This window comes from Phaseolus vulgaris, chromosome 11 (assembly GCF_000499845.2).
Source record: "Phaseolus vulgaris cultivar G19833 chromosome 11, P. vulgaris v2.0, whole genome shotgun sequence".
Classification (NCBI taxonomy): Eukaryota; Viridiplantae; Streptophyta; class Magnoliopsida; order Fabales; family Fabaceae; genus Phaseolus; species Phaseolus vulgaris.
The window spans coordinates 44,496,592-44,518,970 of record NC_023749.2 but is presented as its reverse complement, the minus strand read 5'-3'; the positions used below and the strand labels follow the sequence as shown (position 1 = coordinate 44,518,970).

The 22,379-nt window shown below is 33.3% G+C and overlaps 1 protein-coding gene across 1 annotated transcript; it reads right to left on the bottom strand.

Moving 5' to 3' along the window:
- Nucleotides 1-2,624: 2,624 nt before the first annotated feature.
- Nucleotides 2,625-3,725, bottom strand: LOC137808381 (uncharacterized). Its single transcript, XM_068609460.1, has one exon. It carries the CDS (start codon nucleotides 3,723-3,725, stop codon nucleotides 2,625-2,627), a length of 1,101 nt encoding a protein of 366 aa, XP_068465561.1.
- Between the last annotated feature and the right edge of the window lie 18,654 nt (nucleotides 3,726-22,379).

Below are 22,379 nucleotides of genomic sequence, written 5' to 3'. Positions count from 1 at the left end.
CCCATTTCCCAATCTGGGTAAATCCCATCTTGCTTAGGGATCCACTATTGATCTCACTTGAAGGCTTAACAATTTCAGCCAGCTCTTATTCAATATCCACTTCAAAATAATGTAGAAATTTAGAAATCAATATTGCATAGGGATAGTGGAAGTCACTTAACCTTATGGCCTTTTGCGTATGATCCTTGATGATGTGAATCCAGTTGAGCTTCACTTTGTTCATGATGCAATAGATTAACAACAAGTCTTCTTCAGAGAGAGTAAAGTGATTGCTCCCCCTTGGTGTGATAATCCATGACACAATGAAAGCAATGAGCCTTTCATCAAGTTTCAGCCCTCCAACAAAATAGTTTCTTACCTTTGAGAGGGGGTTCTTGAGACAATTCTTGTAGAATTGCATCTTATTGAACTCTTCTACCACCCATAGATTGCCCTTGTTAATCCTTACTCCAGAAAACTTTAGCCCAGTTATGACAACCCACACATCATTGGTGATAACAATGTCTACCCCCTTCACATAAGAGTTAAGAGTGTTGATGAGCATATATTTATTCACTCTCAATAGCTTTAATCATGGATTATTGGAGTATAATAATAAATAAATCCATTGTGTAAATTTAGATTCATATAATTGGGTTTATTTGGGCCTTAATTATTATTATTTCTAATTTTGTGTTTTTAGATCAAATTATCCGAAGGAAACATCTACCTTTGTGAATGGGCCAAATATGCAAAACAGGAAACAAATTATGAGGAGAAGAAAGAGAAAATAAAATCTACAATATCTTAAACAGAATTGGAAGCAAATCTTCTACAAAATACAAGAATTCTGGAAAGTTGGAAACTATCAACAAAATATAAACTACAATATTTTCCCAAGATCCTTGGAGCAGAAAAGCCTATAAAAGGATACAAGCATCAAGGAGGAAAGGGGAGCTTCATAAGGTTTTCTTACTTTATTTTCTTCTTTGTAATTATTTTGTTTTGTCTTCGCATGGAAGGCTAAACCTTTTTTGTTGATTCTTTTGTAATTCCCCATTGAGTTCTGAGGTTTTGTTATAATAAAGTTTCAATTTTTAATTCTCTATAGCAATTGTTTTTATTGTCTAATCTCGTGGAAAACTGGTTTTTGTGAGAGGTTGTACTTGAACACATGATTGAGAGTCTTCCTTATCTTAAACTTTGGTTTCTTAGTTAATTCACATTGTTCTAATCAATTTCTTGGGCGAATGATTCAAGGGAGAGGAGATAGGCATTCCCATGGGGTATACGCATGGAACAAAGTGGGTATTGATTAAACCAGTAGACGCATGCTTTATTGGTGAGTTTCAGTTGAATCAGATCGGCGCATGTTCAATCTGGTTTAGCTCTGGGTGAGGATTGAGAAATGATTAATCTTTAGAGAACCTGTGAAGAATTCAATGGTGGAAGAACTTGGGATCATCCACTTTTGTTTTTTATATTTCAATCTCTTTTATATTTTCTGCATAACTATCTTAACCCCCTTTTTATTATTATTGTTATTACTAACTTTTCATTGCTTGTAGATAGATTTTGAATTCAGTTAATTGAATCACTATTGGATTCGTTGGGAGATGACTTGGGGTCATCTGACCACAATTATACTATCATCTCTCTAGTGTTAAACAAGTCTACACTAAAATTATATTAATTTGACATCAAAACGACAACTATCAAGTGTCACCATTAAATTGAAGGTTAGTGTAAAATACCTTTACCAAGACTGGATAAATATTTCTAGAAAGCTTAAGAAATATTTTCAGCCTTTGCCCCTTAAGAAGACTTCTCACCACAATCAAATTTTGTTGCTTCATCCATGTGAAAGAGACAAGCTTTGGTGTGTTAACAATCTTCCTACTTGTTTCATGTAGGTACTTGTTAATAAGTTCTGATTCCCCTGAGAACTAGCCTTCTAACTTTCCACCACTCCTTACAGGTCTTGTTTTCATTCTCTTAGAGGATGGAAGAGTTGCAGCCATAGCTCAGATTAGAGAAGGATAAGCACACTGCAAAAAAAGATTTAGAGCAGAGAGAAAAATGAAGAAAAACATATTGTTCTTTGTGAAAATAGAAACTAATAGCTTCACATATATAGTCACAACCTTTGGTCAAAGTTGGCATTTAGTGGGTTATTTTCAAAACAGAAAAGAGAATCAAATAAGAACCATAAAGCAGTTTTTTTCAGTCTTAACATAATCCAAATACAGAAATAATGAAAATTTAGAATTGGATTTGGAATTAAATGTTCAACAATAAGAAGAACAAAGAGTTATTCTTCAAGATTTTAAAGTACACATATGAAAGCAGTACATAGTATTAGAACAAGGCATTGTCTTGCAAATATGCTTTCTTGAGATCCTGATCTTACTGACCCTTCATGTGGAGTCAAAAATCTGCAAAAGAAAACTTGTTAAATCACAAGATTTGATCCCTTAAAGAACATGGGACATTTTGTGTTAGATTTATCCTTGGAACCATACCAAATTCTTGGAATCCATTTAAAGATTCCTTTAGAAACAAGAGATTTGTGAAACTTGCAGAATCTAACTGAATGACCTCTCTTCATACAGTAAAAACATGTAACAACCAATTGTTTCGTTCTTTTAATCGGTTGTTTTTTCTAGCACTGATGAAAAAGGTTTTGAAATTCCCTTTTCTTTGCTTTGTGGATAAAATCCCGAGCCTGCTTTTCCAAAGACACAATTTTGAGATGCAAGAACATTCTCAAAGTTGGATTTCCCAGTTGTAAGCTTATCCATAGTTTTCAAAAGATAATGAATCTTTCTTTCAAGATTTTCACAATTTTCAAAAAAATTTGAGTGACAACTGCAAGTAGAGTTCTTGTAAATCAAATCAAGGTTTTCAAAATCAACTTTAGATTTTTCCAACTCTTCTTCTAGTGTTTTGACTCTATTTTCAAGCCAGTTGTTCAAACCTTTCAACCGGTTGTGAGAGAGAGCCAATTTGTTAGCTTCTTCATGAGTTTCATTGAAATCTTCAAGTAATTGATAATAATTGTTACCTTTGATTGAAGAAGATGAACTCGTGCTGCTTGTTACAAATGCTTTCAAACACAGGTTTGCTTCTTCATCTTCTGAAGAGCTAGAGGAGGACACCTCATTATCATCCCATGCTATATATGCCTTCTTGGATTTTCTTCTTCTTTCACTTTTGAAATCTACTTTATCCTTGCTCTCATTATTGGGGCACTCAGCTTTGATGTGACCGTGTTCACCATAACCATAACAAGTATATTTGTTAAGATTAAAATCATTTGGCTTTTTAGAACTGTACCGCTTAGAAGCTTGGCCTTTATTCTTTTTCAAGCATTTGCTAACCTTTCTTGACAACAAACTCATGGTATCTTCATCACTATCACTATCACTTGAGTCTTGTTGCTTTTTATGGTTGCCAGCTTTAAGTGCAATGCCTTTGCTGTGTTTGTCCTCACTCTCTTGGACAACCAACCTATTCATCTCAAGCTCATGCTCCCTTAGCTTACTAAACAAAGAAGCAGTTGCCATTGATGTTAAGTCCTTTGATTCTGAAATGGAAGTGACCTTTGGTTGCCATGTTCTATCAAGACACTTCAAGATTTTGATGTTTAGCTCCTCTTTATCAAAGTTCTTTCCAAGGCTCATCAAATGATTCACAATATGAGAGAACCGTTTCTGCACATCACATATTGTTTCCCCTTTCTGCATTCTGAAAAGCTCATACTCTTGGATGAGAGCATGCTTTCTTGCCCTATTAACATCATTTGTTCCTTCATGTGTGACTTCAAGGATGTCTCACATCTCCTTTGCTGAATTGCATTGTGATACCTTGAAAAACTCATCACAACTCAAAGCAGAGGTTATTATGTTTTTAATAATCCAATCAAATTTTGCTTTCTTGCTTTCAGCCTCAGTCCATTCAGATGAAGGCTTATCAATTAAAACATCATCTCTTTTAACTTGAGGAATAAAGGGACCATTTTCAATTGTTTCCCAAATACCTTTATCTGTGGAATGCATAAAGATCTTCATCCTTACCTTCAAAAACTGGTAATTTACACCACAAAACAGTGGTGGTCTGTTTATGGAAGTACCTTCGCCAAAAGGTAATTTGTCGGCCATTAAAATAGTTTTAAAAAAAATAGAACTTGAATATTTTTCAAGAACCTAGCTCTTGATGCCAATTGTTAGAATTAATGGCTTAAACAAGAGGGGGGTGAATTGTTTATTAAAATACTTTCGCAAAGATTGAATAAGAATGAAGCTTTATCACAAATCAAAGATTAAGCAATCAAGGAAGACAATCAAACAATGTAAAAGAAACTATTTGCAGAATTTCAATCGGTTGAAACTTTGTTTTAATCGGTTGTTTATGGCAGCAACAAAAGCAGAATTAAAACAAACAGTTTATAAGAAGTGAGAGAGAGAGATTACTCAGCCAATTTATACTGGTTCACTCAACCTTGAGCTACATCCAGTTCCCAGAACAACCACTGGGTTCCACTAGTAACCAATCACAGAATACAATTCACACAACCACAAAGAGGTCATCTTGATACCACAAGAACCATTCACCCTTTTTGCTATACACACCTTTAGTCAGAACACCCTCTGACTTTATAGGATTTCAAAACATTATACAAGTTTATAAAAGAACAAATATAAGAATCATGAAAGGAACAAATTACACCTGAGTTTACAGGAATCACAGAACTCCTATGATCAGACCTTGAACCAGTGCACAACTATTTAGCAATCTTGCAAACCTTTGAAATTTTTTTCTCAAAATCAATCTCAATCTCACTGTATTTGATATCTAACTTGTGTTTTTTGTTTTAAAAGAAAAACAATATTTATAGCTCTCAAAACTAACCGTTCTAGGCAGCAATTATGAGCCAAAACAGTTTTCATTCACTTGCAAAACAGATTAACAGGTTTTCAAAAAGTTGTTATGAAAAGTCATTTTAACACGTTAAAAAGTCATTTTAACACGTTAAAAAGTCATTTTAACACGTTGAAAAGTCATTTTAACCGGTTGAATTAGTTAAGCAGTTATTTAACCAAGTCAAAAACAGTTTTAAAACCTTCAAACAAGCTAAGTGACAAACAACCGATTATTTTGAGGTTTCAACCGGTTGTTTTCTCTTTGCTTAGAAAAACACTTTTCTCTTTTAAAACATATTGAGCAAGCTTGTGCAAGGGACTAGGAATGATCTTTAAAAGAATTCTATACACCCTAGACTAAGCCCAAACCAAAAGCAGCACAACTTCAACCTTCACCATAGATTTGAAACATCAAAGCTCCCATGTTTTACAAGCTTTGTAATTTTGTGTCGCGTGATTGTGTTTGTCTTCTTCACCTTTAAGGTCTTTATATAGTCTTCAGAATATGACTTAACATATTTGAATGCTAGGGATAAATTTGAAATGTTAATTGCTATCAACGTCTGATCTTAATGATAAGTTGTTTTTATAAATATGCAAGGTATCGATATTTAGGAAGCATCTTAATAATTTTATATGCAAGGAATCAATATAAATGATTTTTATACGGACATCAATATCAATCAAAGGACATAATATTGTCATGCTAATCAAAATACAAAAGAGTGAGAAAGATGAAACCCAATCCATATTTTTCCATTTGAAGCAACAAACTCTTTAACTTGTTTTCCTATTACTCATTGCCATCATAACAATTCTCAACAAAATTTTATTATGTTGCTTTATATTTAGCAAATCTTTTACTTGAATATTCAATTGTTCCTTGTGGGTTCGATATTCATCGTTAGGGACAAATTATTACTTCTGACAACGTAATGCAGTTGCTGTAAAAAGTCATCAAGTTCTGTTGAAACTGTTCTTGCTTCTCAAAACTATGTTTTTAGCAAGGCTAGGCTTGGGTTTGATCCAAACAGCAAGAACAAACCGTTTTCAAAACCTTTCTCAAGTTTCTTTGAAAAATAACCTATTGTTTTGTCGAAACAACCGGTTAAAATGTGCTCTTACTGCATAAAAAGGGACCACACTATTAAATTTTGAAAAGTTAAGAGGTTTTCTATTCCTAAAGGTATATTGAAATGGGTTCATAAGATTTCTAAGGTTCCTAATGTCCCAATTAATGTCTATGGACCCAAATTTATAAAGGGACCAAATCTTGCAACTTGATCTTGTTTCTTGTAGGGTTCTTTGACAACCAATAAGCATCTATGATAGTGGATGTTCTAAGCATATGACAGGGGATTAAAGCAAGTTTGTTAATCTACTCCTTAAGCAAGAAGGTCATATGACATATGGGGACAACAACAAAGGTATTCTTGGCAGTCAAGGAAACATTGAGTTTAAAGAATAAGTTCTCTAGAGAAAACCAACCAAAGCAATGACTATCCTTATGTTTCAAATATACGCATCTTACAAAGTTTCTTGACAGTCAAAGAAGATTCATGACCCATGTAAAGTAAGTTACATATTCTCATCCTATGTATGTGTCTCAGATGACCAAATGAACATCTAAATGTTTTCTCTTGGTGGAATCTATTGAGGTTATCTCTATGCAAAGGTATGAACAAATTGCATACTGCATTTTTCATCACTTTTGATTTTTTTTTTTTTTTGTTCTGGAAAACTTTCACTTTGCTGTCACAGTAAAACAATTTGTTGAAAGCTCGAAACAACCTATTGTTTTGCCCCTGACACCTCTGAATAAAGTTGTCATGACTGCTTATGCATGGTTACGGCTGTTTCTTCTTTTCAAAACCAATTGTTGGTTAAATATGAAATAAATGTGCCTCAGGATCTGATCATAAAGGAATCTATTCTATTGTTTTCTTGAAAATTTAAGAGCTCTTTATGAATGGTCAATCAAAATAAAATATCTGTCAAAGTAATTTCTGTTTAGGTCTGACACATTGCCTCTTCCCACTGTTACAATTTTTTTTTAAAACAGCCCACTAAAAGCCAATTTATCTTGTCCAACTTTTTCTACTTATATATGTGTGTGATTTAAAAAATTATTTCATACAAACAATGTGTTTTTCCACTACATCTTCATACATTCATTTCTGCATCATGGCCTCTTCATCTCCCTCACCAAAGAGAAGGAAATCACGTGCTGTCAAAAGGAATGGACATATGGAAAATTGGTTTTTCGGGTGACAATGAGAAAATTGTAAGTTTTCTGCTTGAGTCAAGTAGAAAAGTCATAAATAACCCAAAGTTGATATCCTTCAACTGGGTAAAGGAGTAGAATCTCAAGGAGGTGAGGAAGGCCTTGAAAGATCAGAAGCTAAGAAGGTTTCTTGAGATGTCTGGAAACACTTATCCAGATTTGTGAAGGTATTCTACACAAATCTACTTATTGATGGTGAGAACATGTATTAACATGTTAAGGGGTAGATATGGAGATCATACCTGTTATGTGGATGATGACTTTTTACAACAAGTGCACCATGTTGTCAGAAGTCATAATTTGTCCCTAAGGACAAATATCGAACCCACAAGGAACAGTTGAATAATCAAGTAAAAGATTCACTAAATATAAAACAAAATAATAAAATTTGTGTTGAGATTTGTTATGTTGGCAAGGATTAACAATAAAACAAGTGAAAAAGTTGTTGCTTCAATTGGAAAAATGGGGAGTGGGTTTCCTCTTTCTCATTCCTTTGTATTTTGATTAGCATGACAATATTGTGTCCTTTGATTGATATTGATGTCCGTATAAAAATCATTTATATTAATTCCTTGTATATAAAATTATTAAGATGCTTCCTAAATATTGATTCCTCGCATATTAATAAAAACAACTTATCCTTAAGATCAGACGTTGATAACAATTAACATTTCAAATTTATTCCTCACATTCAATTATGTTAAATATTATCATATAGGTTAGAACCTTAGAAGTACTTTCCAGTCAAATTTAAGATTCTAGGTCATGGTAAACCAAGCATTACAAACAAAATAATAATACCAATCATCAATCAAGAACAAAATATTATGTTTAGATATCGTCTCAATACGTAAGAGTTTGAACAAATTACTTCCAATCCCAAAGGGTAGAATTAGCCACACATGATGACTTTGACTAATAGGGATAGCATGAAAAGAAGATTCAGGATGTTTCTCCTTGACGATTGCCTCATCTAATGTTTCTCACACCTCTTATTCTCCCAATTGGGTTGCAAGTCACTCAATGATGTTTTCCTCTCAATCTTCCACCATAGGGTTGTGCCTCCAACACCCTATTTAACCTAAATGACTTGGGTTAAGTGAATTCTTGCTCAAGCGAGATTGAGCTTTCTTGAGTGAGTAAAACGTCGAAACACCCAATGTTGCTAGCACTATCTCGCTCAAGCGAGATGCTCTGATGACGAGGTGGGCTTGTGATAGCTTGGTGCGTGTCGGGGCATTCCAACTTTCCTTTTTATATTATTCTCCTTGTGGCAATCATCTTCATTCTTCCCTAGAATTCCGAATTAACACAAAATTTGGAATAAATCGTTCTTATTCAAATAAAAATCACAATATGTAAAAAGGTATAATTTCATAAATTTGGGTTATTTTATACTTATTTTATCAATTAATACCCATAAGTGCCTTATTAAAATATGAAATATTACTGAAATTTGGCACTTATCAGTGGATTCCCATTACTGGCCTAAAATACTCAGGGATAAGGATCAACAAAGGGAACGTAGGTGCTGCGGAGGACTTAAACAAAATCCAATTCTATATGAGCTGTCTCAAAAATCCCCATTTGAAAGTGAAGGGATTTTATGTTGGTGCTTTAAAATTGAATGAGAGGATCATTGCCTTCATTGTCACATGGATGATAACTCCAAGGGGAAGTAATCATGTTGTTCTTACTGAAGAAAACCTTGTCCTAATCTACTCCATAATGAAGAACATCGAACTAAGGTTAAATGATTATCATTTGCCTTCTGTTGCTATTATATCTAAATTTCTTCAATATTTTGAAGTTGATCTTGATGAAGAATTGTCAGAGGTGGTAAAACCAACTCATAAAATCACTAATGGGTCTCTTAGCAAGATGGATTCATCAAAATTGGTAACAAATGGGTTAGCAAAACGGAAGAACGGGTGGGACCTTCTTGTGAAGATTAAAATGGAATAAATGATGGACACCAAGATGCACCAAATGATGGAAATCAATCTGAACATGTTCAAGATGAACAAGGCACTGAAAATCCAAATGAACAAGTGGTTGGTGAAGTCAATGGAACTAGTCAAAGTGTTGGAAATGACGATGAATATGCAATGCATTCATTTATGGGCTATGAGCCACCCATAGATTGTGGGATTCCTATGTCACAATTTGAAAGGTTGATGATCAACCGGTTGGAAAAATGGCTAGTGATCAAAGGAACCACTATGAGTTCGGTGTTGCTAGGTTCCAGCATCTAGATGAGCAAATTAAAGTTGTGCAAACCCAGCTCTTCAAATTCCAATATGGAAAGGATGATTGAAAGTTCAAAATATCACTTTCTGCTTTTGTTTTATGCTTTCTATGTTTCTGCACTGTCATATTTTCAATTCAGTTTTATGCTTCTTTATCCATTCTCTTTGTCTATTTGTGAAGACAAATAGGAGGAGAAGTTAGTGATTTCGTTTTGGTTGTAATTTTGGCTACACTATGGTGTTTCTAATTCTGGTTAAATATGTTGCACTGCACATTGTTTTTTTTTCTGCTACACATGTTGCCACACTATTTTTTAGAATGGTTTTTCTGCTTATGAGTTATGCAAAAACTGGTTTTGAGTGTGCTTGATGATACTATTTTAACCTGCTATTATAATTGCTTTGTATGATGTACAATTCCGTTTTGCAGGATTTCTTAAGTTAAAAAACTACAACACAAAAAAAAACCATGGATTTCTCTTCATCAAATAGGAGGGGTTGTTAAACAAGATGCTTTGATACCTCCAAATTTGTGCGGAAAGCTTAAAGACTGCTACTATATGTGTGAGTGTGTTGTCTAGTAGTTTTTTACTTGTTAATCCACTCCTTGTTTTAATCTAGAAAAAGAACTATTTTCTGAAAAACTGTGAAATTTCAACCTGTTGAATTGTCAAAACAACCTGTTGTTTGACACTTAGTGGTTTTCAAAAATGATTTGGAAAAGTTTAGCTTTGTTTTGTCTTTTCTGTCAAACTGAAACAATTGGTTATTTCAATAAAACAACTTGTTTTTATGAAAACCTTAACATGAAATTTATTTCAATCTGTTGTTTTGGAAAACAATTTGTTGTTTTGGAAAACAATTTGTTGTTTTTATAACAGAATTCTATTAAGAGTTTGAAATTGTTTTTAAATGATTCCAATTGCTTTTAATTAATGATCTAACAACTTTGACCACTTGCTTGCATTTATGATCCTGCCTGTTGACTAGGACGCAAGAGCCTTGCCTCGTCAAATCTGGATCGACTTTGCGCCGTGTTAGCTTCCGTCCTTCGCCCTGATTCACCTCAAGAACCTGCAAAAGACAGAACGGCGCCGCTGCGGCCGATCACGCTCCGACGCCCAAGTCAGCGACTGAACCACCAAAATACTAAGAGAAAACTAAGAACTTCAGGAACCGTGCAAAATTCTCTCTCAGTGTACTCAAGTTCTCGCAAGCGTAAAAGAAGTATTCTAAAACGCGCGTACCTCAGAAGTTCGTTAGAATCTCTTATATACCTGTGCACTTTCTCTCTCCTAACAGTTACACATCTGGACACGTGGCTCGCATCCAGCTGTACACGTGTCACCATCTGGAGCATCCTTGACTTGGGCGTCACCTCTTACTCTTCAGGCCTTCGGCTAAGTTACTTACGCAGGAAGCAACTCAGCGCATAACTGTCTTGGAGCGTGATCTCTTCTGCGTGGCGAGTACGGGTGCTTTCATACACACCTTCCCTGTGGTCTCGCCGGCCGCCATCATGATCTACTTCACTTACTTCATCGTGCATGCTCGGGTAAGCTGTTCCTCGACCTCAACCTCTGGCTAGCTAGGGAATGACGATCTGACGACTTCATCCTCTGCTTCGAAAGCCTGGAACAAGCTTCCCTGATCCTTCGGCGATCTCTAATCACTTGGTCATCTGGGTTCGCATCCGGCGACTTCATCTCAAACCTGGTGATCGCCGGTTTAGGTATGCTAGAGATCGGAGCACGCCAACTTAATAACTGGCGACTACACGAGCCCCCCGACTTCCTTCCCTTCTGCCAGCCAGGTGCCCCGTTCAACACGCCTATATAATAGCTTGCTGCCACGTCATCACTTCCGACCACCTGGGCGGTACAATTTATATAAAGGTTGTTTAATATTCTTTTCAAGACTCTATGAAAGAAATATTGTTAAAAATGTTTTTTAAGAGATCAAGAGCTTTGGATCATCACTTGTGTGTAGAATAAGATTGGGTGTTTGTATACTTATGTATTATACCTTTTTAAAGCCCAGGTGTATTATATTCTTTTCTATTTGAACATTGTATTTCAGTGTGTTTTTGTATAAGGTAGTTTCAGAAAAGTGTTTCTGAAAGCTGTGATGTTGTCAAAGAGTGGTGTGTGTTCTTAAGGGGTTAAGGATCATCACTCTTGGTGTGTGTTTTGTAATCTAGGTTTGACTACATAGTGAATTCTACGTGGTTAGCTGAGAACTGGATGTAGCTCTTGGTTAAAAGTGAAATAGTATAAACCTCTTTGTGTGATTCTCTCTATGCCTTTTCTTATGCACTGTTTGTAACATTGTTCTATATTCTGTTGGTATAAACAACCTATTGTTACGAGAAAACAATTGGTTGACTTTCTATAAAAAAACCATAAAACATAAACCTTATTAAGTTGAACAGAAAATCAATTGGTTGATTTTTCATAACTTTTCACTCTACTTCCAATATTTGTGAAAACAATTCACCACACTCTTGTTTAGGCCAAGAATTCTAACAATACTAAGTAAAATATGTAAAAGTTAGATTTAAATATGGTTGATAAATAAATTTTAAAGAAAAGATGGTTTCAATGATAACAATACTATTTAATTTCTAATTCTCTTATGTTTATCGTCTTAATTGTCTGTTGTATGATTCTTTAAGAGGTTATACAAAAGTTATAAATACGAAAGTTTAGGAAAATTATTTAGTTGAATTTTAGTGATAAGTAGAACAATTATCCTCATGATTTATTTTCAAGTAAACTCTAACATGACAACAACAAAATTTACAAATGAAAAATTAAGTTTGCAGAATGTTTCATACATCATCTTGAAGAACATGAATCTATTGAGTATATAGAATTTTCAATTTGTATTTGGAGAAAATTCAAATTTTACATTTACATTAAAGTTATGTTTTATGTAAATAAGGGGTAGAGATATCCAATGTAATTTCTTTGAAAATCCATAATCATGAAACTATAATGTCAAAATTTATTTGAAGGGCGATAAGATATAAGGTTTAAATTTTAATATTAAATTTTTACATTTCAAGATATTATAAATAAAATATTTTATGAAAAAATAATTATCAAAGTAAAGATATATGTTTTGTTTCTTTTGAATTTAAGTTTGTCAAGATAACGTCAATATAATCAATCTTCACATTCAAGACATTATTCGCTTTGGAGTTTAAAACTCTCTCATCACAATTTCATTGTTAAAATATGGAACGAAAAGTAAAGAAGAAAAAGTATATCTAAATTGTGCATGACATTGACTCTTAACTAATTTGTTAAAACAACATATCATTCTGTTTTAATAAAGATACAAATTTATTTCATGTAATAACCAAATAATTAAAAAATGATAATTAAAGGAAGAAATGTAATAACCAAATAACAATTAATCCACCATGGTCTTACTTAAAGAAAGTTTGATGGTTGAAGCATTTGTTGATACTTAACACCGTTTACGACATATGCAGACTTGAGGATTAAAATTGCAAAAACCAATTGCTCTCGCTCCAAACATATTTGGACAATCAGTGTAACAATTCTCATCACAGTAATCATACAAATTTACGTCACAGATCTTTCCCTTTGCCACTTTCGTTGGCCCTTCACTTTTTGCAACAAACAAAAACCTGTATAAAAAATAGAACAATCTCTTAAAGAAAACAATGGGCTACCATGCACAATTGAAAAGCAATTCATACCAATCCCAATGGAAATAAACAAAAGTGAAAATGTGATCTTCGTATCATAATTCAATTCTTGAACAATATTTCTTCATTGAATGCAATACTGGGTAGATTCATATGAAGTTATGACAAGAACTCTATATATACACATACATATGGAACAATACAATTCATTTGATTTAATGTAATTATAAACCTATGAAATTTTTTCTTACTTATTTATAGCAATCATTAATACAATTATCTATTTTATAAATTTTTTTTTTTCATTTTAAGTATTAAATTACTACTCTTTTAAAAATCATCATTACATAATTTTCTTAACATTATTTTTACAAAATTATACACACATATATATATAAATAAATAAAAATTCTATTATTTTACTATATTTTAATATTTTTTTACTAAGTTATATATTCGAAATGAAATTATTTTATTGTAATAAAAAATATATTCTATTTTTGTTAATATATATGTATATATGATTAATAACATTATTTATGATTAATAACATTAGTAACATTATTAATTTTAATATTGTTTACTTTTATTATGATTAATATACCTTATATTTATGTATATATACACCGTGTTATTGATGTAATTTTTTTCTTTAATATTTATAAAAATTAATAATAGAATATTTTTGTTTTTAGAAAAATAAAATATCGTATAGCTATTATTAATACAATTATCTATTTTATAAACAATTAATTAATTTGTTTTTTCATTTTAAGTATTAAATAAATATTCTTTTAAAAATAATCATTACATCATTTTCTTAAAATTATTTTTACAAAATTATGTATATATATATATATATAATTCAATTATTTTAATATTTTTTTTACTAAATTATATATTTGAATGGACAAAGTTATCCAATTATACGACTACGTCTACGTCTAGTTCTCTTAATCAACACTATTTAAGATCATTTATTAACAATTTTCAGATTAAAGTTTATTTAAAGCGTTTGAGCACAATTTGATTTTATTTTCTTTGTGAATATATTTTGAAAAACATGTTATCAATCTCGTACTCTAATTGTTTGAAAACTTTCTTATACAAACCTTGAACTAATCAATAGGTCTACAATCTCCTAATTTTGTATGATGACAAAAATTATAGGAAAATAACTTATATATTAATAACAAATTTATAATTTCAAGCATCAACAGAATATAGATATAACATGACACATGTTTAAAACAACCCATTTTTCTTTTATTAGTATTTTTTAAGTTATTTTCTTGGTATTTTTCTTTCTCCCCATTTTTGTCATTGTTAGAAATCTTTTAAGGAAGGACGTTAGGGAAGTGTTTTTGGACAAGTTATGTCCTTTATTTTGAACTCCTCTCTCCCTATTTGACATCATTAAAGAAATTGTGTTTGGGGAAAGGTCTTATCCATCACTTAGTAATGAGGTGATTTCATAGGGTTGAATCACTTAGACAAGAAATTTATTCTTAAGATTGGGAAAATCTGATTTTAAGGTTTCCTCTAAATATGATTATGATTTGAAACCTAAGAATAAAATATTCATAAAAGACACATATGATTGGAAAATGATAAAATTGGAGCATATAACATGAATATAAACAATATCATATAGCATAAATATCAACAATATTAAAGCAAACAATTAAAGCATTGTAAACATATAAACTTAGAGTAAGATAATCAGAGTAAAAAGAATATAGACTATAAAGAACATATGCACTTATGGAATGACTCTTGTGCGTCTAGTGCAAATGTATGCATACAAAAGGAATACATCTAGTCTAAAAAACAATTGTCATTGTACATAAATAATATCATAGTCTAATTTATAATTGAAAAAATGTATGTACAAAACTGTAAATATTAACGTTTAAGCCACTAGACAAATACGTGGAATTAACTTATATGGGCCAATGAACTTGGGAGGTGATGAATTATTTGATTTAATGGTTCTGTCTAGAATCTCGAAAAGTTAGCTCACCTTTGTGTTATTTTTTTAACCTATCATGATTTTAATACTAGAATAAATGATTCTATAGGAGCAAATGTTGGTGGGAACTTGTAGATTTAGTTTATCTCTTTATTTTCATTTATATATATATATATATATATATATTTGAGATTTTAATATAAACACATAGTAAATACTATAATTTTAAAATTATAGTTTATAATATTAAAAAGTTATGTATGTGTGTACATATATATATATATGTTATAGAGATTACATATAAATTAAAGTGAAGATAATTAATATGGAAAGGATATAAAAAAAAAATATAAGGATTGTATGTATTGTTACAAAGATACACTAATAATATAAAGTCTAGAGACAAATTAGATAAACCTCGGAAAATAGAGTGTGGTGAAGTGAGTAACATGTTGGCAATCTGTTGGGATTCCAAGGTTCATAAAGTACTAAAATTGTGTGTGAAAACTATATTGTCAAATTGTTGTGACATCGTATCATAATTGAGTGTGATAACTATATTGTTATTATTGTGTATCGATACTCTTAAATTATTGTTATAACAATATGTATAAATATGGCACAAAAATATTTATTTGTGTATATTTTAAATTTACTTGAAAAGTCTTGAATGAAATAAGTATGTGGTAAAAGTATGTGTTCTGAAATAAGTTTGTAACAAAGATAATGTGTTGTGAAATTTATTTATGATTGGTATATGTTGTTAAATATTATAAAAAAAAGTTGATGTGCATAAAGTTATTTGAAATGATTGATGTCAAGAGTAATATGTTTAAAAGTTCTATTTAAATATAGTTGATAAATAAATTTTAAAGTAAAGATGAGTTTTACTGATTATAATATTATTTAATTTCCAATTGTCTTATCATTATCATCTTAATTTTTTTGTTGTATGATTCTTTAAAAGGTTATACAAAAGTTATAAATACGAAAGTTTAGTGATAAGTAGAACAATCATCCTCATGATTTATTTTCAAGTAAACTCCAACATGAAACCAAGAAAATTTACAAATAAAAAATTAAGTTTTAGTATGTTTCATACTTCATCTTGAAAACATGAATCTTCTGAGTGTATAGAATTTTCCATCTTTATTTGGAAAAGATTCAAATTTTACATTAATGATATGTTTTATGTAAATAAGGGGTAGAGATGTCCAATCTAATTTCTTTGAAGTTCCATAATCATGAAACTACGGTGTAAAAATTTATTTGAAAGGCATACATTAGATAAGAAATTATTTGAAGATAAGATCTAAGGTTTAAATTTTAATATTAAATTTCTACATTTTAAGATATTATTAATAAAATATGTTATGAAAAAATAATTATCAAAGTAAGGATATATGTTTTGTTTCTTTTGAATTTAAGTTTGTTGAGATAAGATCAATATAATCGATTTTCACATCCTAGACATTATTCGCTTTGGAGTTTAAAACTCTCTTATCACAATTTTATTGTTATAATATGTCTCGAAATGTTAACAAGATAAAGTATATCTAAATTGTTCGTGACATCCACTCCTAACTAATTTGTTAAAAATACATATTATTCTTTTTCAATAAAGAAACAAATTTATTTCACGTATTCATATATAACTGTTCTTAGAAGAAGAAATTATAAAATGATAATTAAAGAAAGAAATGTAATAACCAAATAAAAATATTAATCCACCATGGTCTTACATAAAGAAAGTTTGATGAGTTGAAACATTTGGTGAATACCTAACACTGTCTACGACATATGCAGACTTGAGGATTAAAATTGCAAAAACCAATTGCTCTCGCTCCAAACATATTTGGACAATCAATATAACAGTCCTCATCACAGTAATCATACAACTTTACGTCACAGATCTTTCCCTCTACCACTTTCATTGGCCCTTTACTTTCTGCAAAAAAACAAAAATATGTATAAAAAAACACAACAATCTCTTAAAGAAAACATTGGACTACCATGAACAATATAAAAGCAATGCATACCAATCCCAATAGAAAGAAGCAGAATGAACAAAAGTGGAAATGTGAGCTTCATATGGTAACTCAATTCTTCTTCCTTGAATGCAATACAGAGTAGATTGATATGAAGTTATGACAAGAACTCTATATATACACGTACAAATGAGACAATACAATTCATTTGATTTAATGTAATTATAAATCTATGAAATTTTTTATTATTTATTTATAGTAATTATTAATACAATTATCTATTTTATAAATAAATAAATAATTAATTTTTTTTTACATTTTAAGTATTAAATTACTACTCTTTTAAAAATCATCATTACATAATTTTCTTAACATTATTTTTACTAAATTATACACACATATATATACATAAATTCTATTGTTTTAATATATTTTAATATATTTTTTACTAAAATATATATTCAAAATTATATCATTTTATTGTAATAAAAATAAAAATATATTCTATTTTTTGTTAATATATATATATATATATATAAATACACATTTTGTTATTGATGTAATTTTTTTCTTTAATATTTATAATAATTAATAATAGAATATTTTTAGTTTTAGAAAAAATGAAATATCTTATAGCAATTATTAATACAATTATCTATTTTAATAATAAATAAATAATTTGTGTTTTCATTTTAAGTATTAAATAAATATTCTTTTAAAAATAATATTTACAAAATTTTCTTAACATTATTTTTACAAAATTATGTATATATATATATATAAATTGAATTATTTTAATATTTTTTTACTAAATTATATATTTGAATGCACAAAGTTGTATATTGGTTCACCCTATTACAGGGCTATGTCCAGCTCTCTTAATTACACCATTTAAGATCATTTATCGACACAAGTTTGCAACACCTCTCCAAGCAACAAGTATTCTACACATCTCCAAGTAACAAGTATTCTACACTTCTCAAGATAACAAGTATTTTACACCTCTCTATGTAACTGTTTTACTCTCCCCCTGAGACTAAGACCTCTCAAAAAGTGAGAAACACTCTCAATTAGAGAACAAAAATGGAAGCGCACAGGGTTAGCTTCACATGGTGAAGTATTTATAATGTAACAATCATTCTCATAAATATGAATGATAAACAACATATATGAAATATACTCATGGAAAGACTATACACACTTAGAATATAAATTTGCTATGTAAGCTTTGTAATTTTGTGTCGCGTGATTGTGTGTGTCTTCTTCACCTTCAAGGTCTTCAGATTATGACTGTTGAAACTTTGATTCTTCTCTTGTTCACATAGAAGATTGATGTTGCTTATGAAAGTACTTTTATCTGTTTGATCCTTCTGCGTCTTGAAATTTAAATGTAATTTGATTTATTTCTTCTTTAGTCTCAAGTGTGAATGTTGATACTTTAATAATATAATCTTTATTATTAGATATCATATCCTTCATTATTGTGTATTGTTCATAATCTTTTTTTGTGTCAGACACTGAATATGACAACTTCTGTTTTGATTTGATTTTGTGCTTCTTTAGACATATGAAACAATTTGAATTGTTTTCTTTTAGATATCTGATGTCAATGTTAATCCTTTAATACTTGTGACTTATTCTTCAATCATATCTATGTCATGTTGTATCTTCTGTAAATGTAGTAGCACTTGATAAAGAAACTTTAGCTTTGTAGATATTTGCGCATCTTTGCACTTTGGATTTCTTTTTGTAGTTGTGGTTGTGCGAACATTGATAAATATACTTGAAATGCTTGAATCACGTTCTTCACTACTTCATTACGTACTCCTTCTTTGAATAATTTCCTTAATCAAATGAATAATAACGTTGTACTGAATCTTCATTGTATTAGACACTGATTTTGGAATGTTCTGATACAAGGTCTAAGTACTTATTTGTTTTATGATTATCCTTTAGATTTAATCAATTACACACGATGTCTTTAGACAATGACTGAATGACACTTTAATGCTTTGATCTCACTAATCTTTCTAATCAGCTTCATGATCTCTAATAGTCAAACGTTGAGTATGCAAACTATGGATTTTACTTGGCGTCTTGATAATCCTAAAATACATTTAGAAACATTTTTTGAAACTTAGCAATCAAAATAATATCTATATTAAAGCATGGGTATTGTTGAAAACAATATCATAAATTATTTCTAAATTATCAAATCTTTCTATTAATTCTCAAATATAAATTCAAAAACAATACCAATAATTTTTAGATTAAACTTAATTTAAAGCGTTTAAGCACAATTTGATTTAGTTTGTGATCCTGCTTGTTGACCAGAGCGCAAGAGCCTTGCCTCGTCAAAGGTGTCTTCCTCTGGATCGGCTTTGCACCACGCTAGCTTCCGTCCTTCACACCTCGATTCACCTCAAGAACCTGCAAAAGACAGAGTGGCGCCGCTGCGGCCGATCGCGCTCCGACGCTCAAGTCAGTGACGGAACCACCAAAACTCTAAGAGAGAAAACTAAGAACTCAAGGAACCGTGCAAAAACTCTCTCAGCGTACTCAAGTATTCTCAAGCGTAAAGAAGTGTTCTAAACGCGCGTACCTCAGACGTTCGTTAGAATCCCTTATATACCTGTGCACTTTCTCTCTCCTGACAGTTACACCTCTGGACACGTGGCTCGCATCCAGCTGTACACGTGTCACCATCTGGAGCGTCCTCTGCTTGAGCGTCACTTCTTACTCTTCAGGCTGTTCGACTAAGTTACCCATGCAATGAGCAACTCGGCGTATAGCTGCCTTGGAGCGCGATCTTTTTTGTGTGGCAAGTGCGGGGTGTCACCATGCACACCTTCTCTGTGGTCTCGCCGGCCGCCATCATGATCTGCTTCACTTGCTTCACCGTGCATGTCCTAGTAAGCTGTTCCCTGACCTCAACCTCTGGCTAGCTAGGGAATGATCATCTGATAACTTCATCCTTCGCACTCGTGCTCCTTGAAAGCCTTGAACAAGCTTTCCTGATCTTTCGGCGATGTCCTCCTCTCGGCGATCTCTGATCACTTGGTCGCCCTGCTCGCATACGGCGACGACAACACAAGCCTGGTGACCGCCAGTTTAGATATGCTAGAGATCGGAGCACGCCAACTTAACGACTACACGAACTCCCCGATGTGCTTCCCTTCTGCCAGCCAGGTGTTCCGCTTAACACGCCTATTTTATCTCTTGCTGCCACGTCATCACTCCCGACTACCTGGTCGGTACACAAGCCCCCCAGTCTTAAGCGGAGACTTGTCCAGCGAAAAGACTAAGAGGTCACGTCACTGTCGATCTACGTGGCTCTGGTGCAGGTTTCCGTACATCCGTACCCTCTGTTTTCTGACGCTCCACCAACTTCCTTTCCCATCGCTAGACACGTGGCTTCATCAACGGTTATCTTCAATTGACGTTTGCGCTTCCAGAAACGTTCGAAAAAACCCTTAAACCCTTTCGTTTCCACTGTTTCATCACTTTTCTGCATTCTCACACGTTCTAAGTTTTTCTCTGCGAACCCACGAAGCTTCTCAACTCTCTCAACCTCCAACTCTCTTCAACGCTCATCCGATCACAAAAAGGTACCTCTTTTACTTCTTCTGTTGATATTTGTTGCATCTTAACCGATTCGCACCATCCATTATCTATCTGGTGCATACGTTGTGGGTTGTTTTTTCCTTTTCTCCCTTCTCGTAACTTAAGGCTTCGTCTTCCATCACGTTCATCCCAACGAACTCTTGTCCGTTCGCTCTGTCTTCTTCGTTCTCAATCGAGTCGTTCTCTGTAACCTTTGTTCATCCCTTTCATTTTCCTTTGCAGTTCCTGCGATGGCTCATACAAAATTCACTGCGAACCCTCCTTCTTCGTCGCGAAACCCTCCACCCCAAGCGCGTAGGGTTGCTCCTGGGGCAAATCCTCCGCCAGCGCGTAACCCACCACGAGCATCTGGCGCTCCTTCTACCCAGGCTGAGAGGCCTGCAACTTCTCACGCCAACCCCGCTCAGGAACTCCACCAGTCGCCAGAGGAGCCTCCATTCCTACACAAGACTATAAGAAACTCTACCCGTGGGCCACCCCAACTTTGCTGAAGGAGACCTCTTCAGTAAACTATGCGTTGGCGGTGCTACGGTTGAAGAAAGGGGACGAACCCAACCTCTCGTTCCACAAGGAGCACGACGACAAGTTAATGGTGCTGCCTTGCCCTCCCGACGTGCCAATCTGCACGGATGACAAGGAGAACAACGACGAGTTGTTCTGCTTCGTTTACACCACTCTATTCAAGAAGGTGAAACTCAGGTTTCCCTTCACCCGCTTTGGACGAGAGCTACTAACTGAGCTCAACATTGCCGCTGCCCAGCTCCATCCCAACAGCTGGGCATTCGTGAGGGCATTTCAAATCATGTGCGCGCACTTGGGACTACCAGCCTCGGTAGACGTTTTCCTTTTCTTGTTCGAGGCCAAGAATCTCGGAGACCGCCCTTAGGTGAGCTTAAACGGGATTGTTGGGAGATCGATCCTCTCAATCTTCCAGCAATCCTACAAAGACTGGAAAGGAAAGTTTGTCCAAGTGCGTCAAAATGATCAAGACCCCTCGCTGCTCGATGGCTTCCCCTTGTATTGGGTAAACAAGGGGAGCAAGGATTCCAAAGAAAACTTCAGAAGGCCCAGAAGTCCTGACAACATGGGCGAGTTGGACAAGGACCTCTGCCTTTTCTGGAAGAGGGTGGCTGATGCCCACATTAACTTTCCTACTTCTTCAATAATCACCTTCGAATTCCTCGAGGGTCAACTCGAAGCCCACATCGGTAAGCCCCACCTCACCATCAAATTTACCAACTTAGCATTTTTCTCCGTTCTACTTTGGCATTCCGTTATTAACTTATGCGCTGCTTGTGTTATCCCTGTACAGACATGCTTGTATCTTTTGCTTCTGTTTTAATTGCTCACCTACTTTTTTACCTTGTCCAGATAACATGTTGGGAAAAGGCAAAATGGCTGAATTGAGGGCGATCGCCCGAACTCACAAGCTGGCGGCGGGCTCCCAAACCGTGCCCAACTCGGTAGTGGAGATCGCCGTCGCCCAAGGCAAGACTCCTCCTCAGGGTGCGACTTCTTCTGGGGTACTGCCCGCCCCTCAGAGGAAGAAACTTATCTTGAGGAAGCCCAAAAGGAAAGCCCCCCAGGTGATTCAAGAAGATGAAGAGGATGACGAGGCGACTGAAGATGGCCTCGTCACCAAAAGAACAAGGGTGGCGCCCTCTTCACCACCCGCTCTCCCA

What these genes read in the sequence shown, in the direction of transcription:
- LOC137808381 (XM_068609460.1), bottom strand. Translation starts at nt 3,725, where the DNA reads ATGCAGAAAGGGGAAACAATATGTGATGTGCAGAAACGGTTCTCTCAT.